Source organism: Scylla paramamosain, chromosome 28 (genome assembly GCF_035594125.1).
Source record: "Scylla paramamosain isolate STU-SP2022 chromosome 28, ASM3559412v1, whole genome shotgun sequence".
Lineage (NCBI taxonomy): Eukaryota > Metazoa > Arthropoda > Malacostraca > Decapoda > Portunidae > Scylla > Scylla paramamosain.
In genome coordinates, this window is record NC_087178.1 from 15,016,575 (window position 1) to 15,017,305 (window position 731).

The 731-nt window shown below is 45.4% G+C and overlaps 1 protein-coding gene across 1 annotated transcript; it reads left to right on the forward strand.

The window, feature by feature from the left end:
* Positions 1 to 353: 353 nt before the first annotated feature.
* LOC135115085 (histidine-rich glycoprotein-like) lies at positions 354 to 731 on the forward strand. Its single transcript, XM_064031576.1, has one exon. It carries the CDS (start codon positions 354 to 356, stop codon positions 729 to 731), a length of 378 nt encoding a protein of 125 aa, XP_063887646.1.

The following is a 731-nucleotide window of genomic DNA, read 5'->3' on the forward strand; positions in this document are numbered from 1 at the left end:
TAATAACCTTATGAAAAGCCTCTTTACCGAACTTAGAATCATGTATAAGCGGGTGTTTGTAAGCGGCTTGCTCACTCTTGTCAAGTTCGTGGAGTGGTGAATCGGGGAGTAATTGCTTCGTGGAAAAAGAAAGTTCTGGAGTTTAAGTAATGTATCTGAAGGGATGAAATAATTGGCATGAAAGAGTGAGTGTGTGTTGTCCCATTGCCAAAGGTGAGGTACTGACGCTAAAGGGATTCTGAATAAATTTAGTAAATGAGATGGAAGAGGAAATCGAAAAAAAAAAAAAAACAAGAAAAAATGCAGATGTAAACATACGTTTAACAAGTCTGAAATTTTACTTCCGTGTCAAAATGCAAACAAATGCCTGTCATAATGTACAACACTACAAAATAGTGCAAGACAATACGCCACAACATGCCACACCACACCACACCACACCACACCACACCACACCTCATCACACCACACCACGTCACGCCACACCACACCACATCACACCACGCCACAACGTGACACACCACACCACACCACTCTTTACCACACCATACCACACTACACCACACTGTGACACACTTCATCACACCACACCACGTCACGCCACACCACACCACACCTCACCACATCACACCACACCACACCACATCACACCACGCCACAACGTGACACACCACACCACACCACACTGTGGCACACCTCATCACACCACACCACACCACACCACACCGTGA

Bases quoted from the DNA above. Each gene is read 5' to 3' on its own strand.
- LOC135115085 (XM_064031576.1), top strand. From the start codon at position 354: ATGCAAACAAATGCCTGTCATAATGTACAACACTACAAAATAGTGCAA.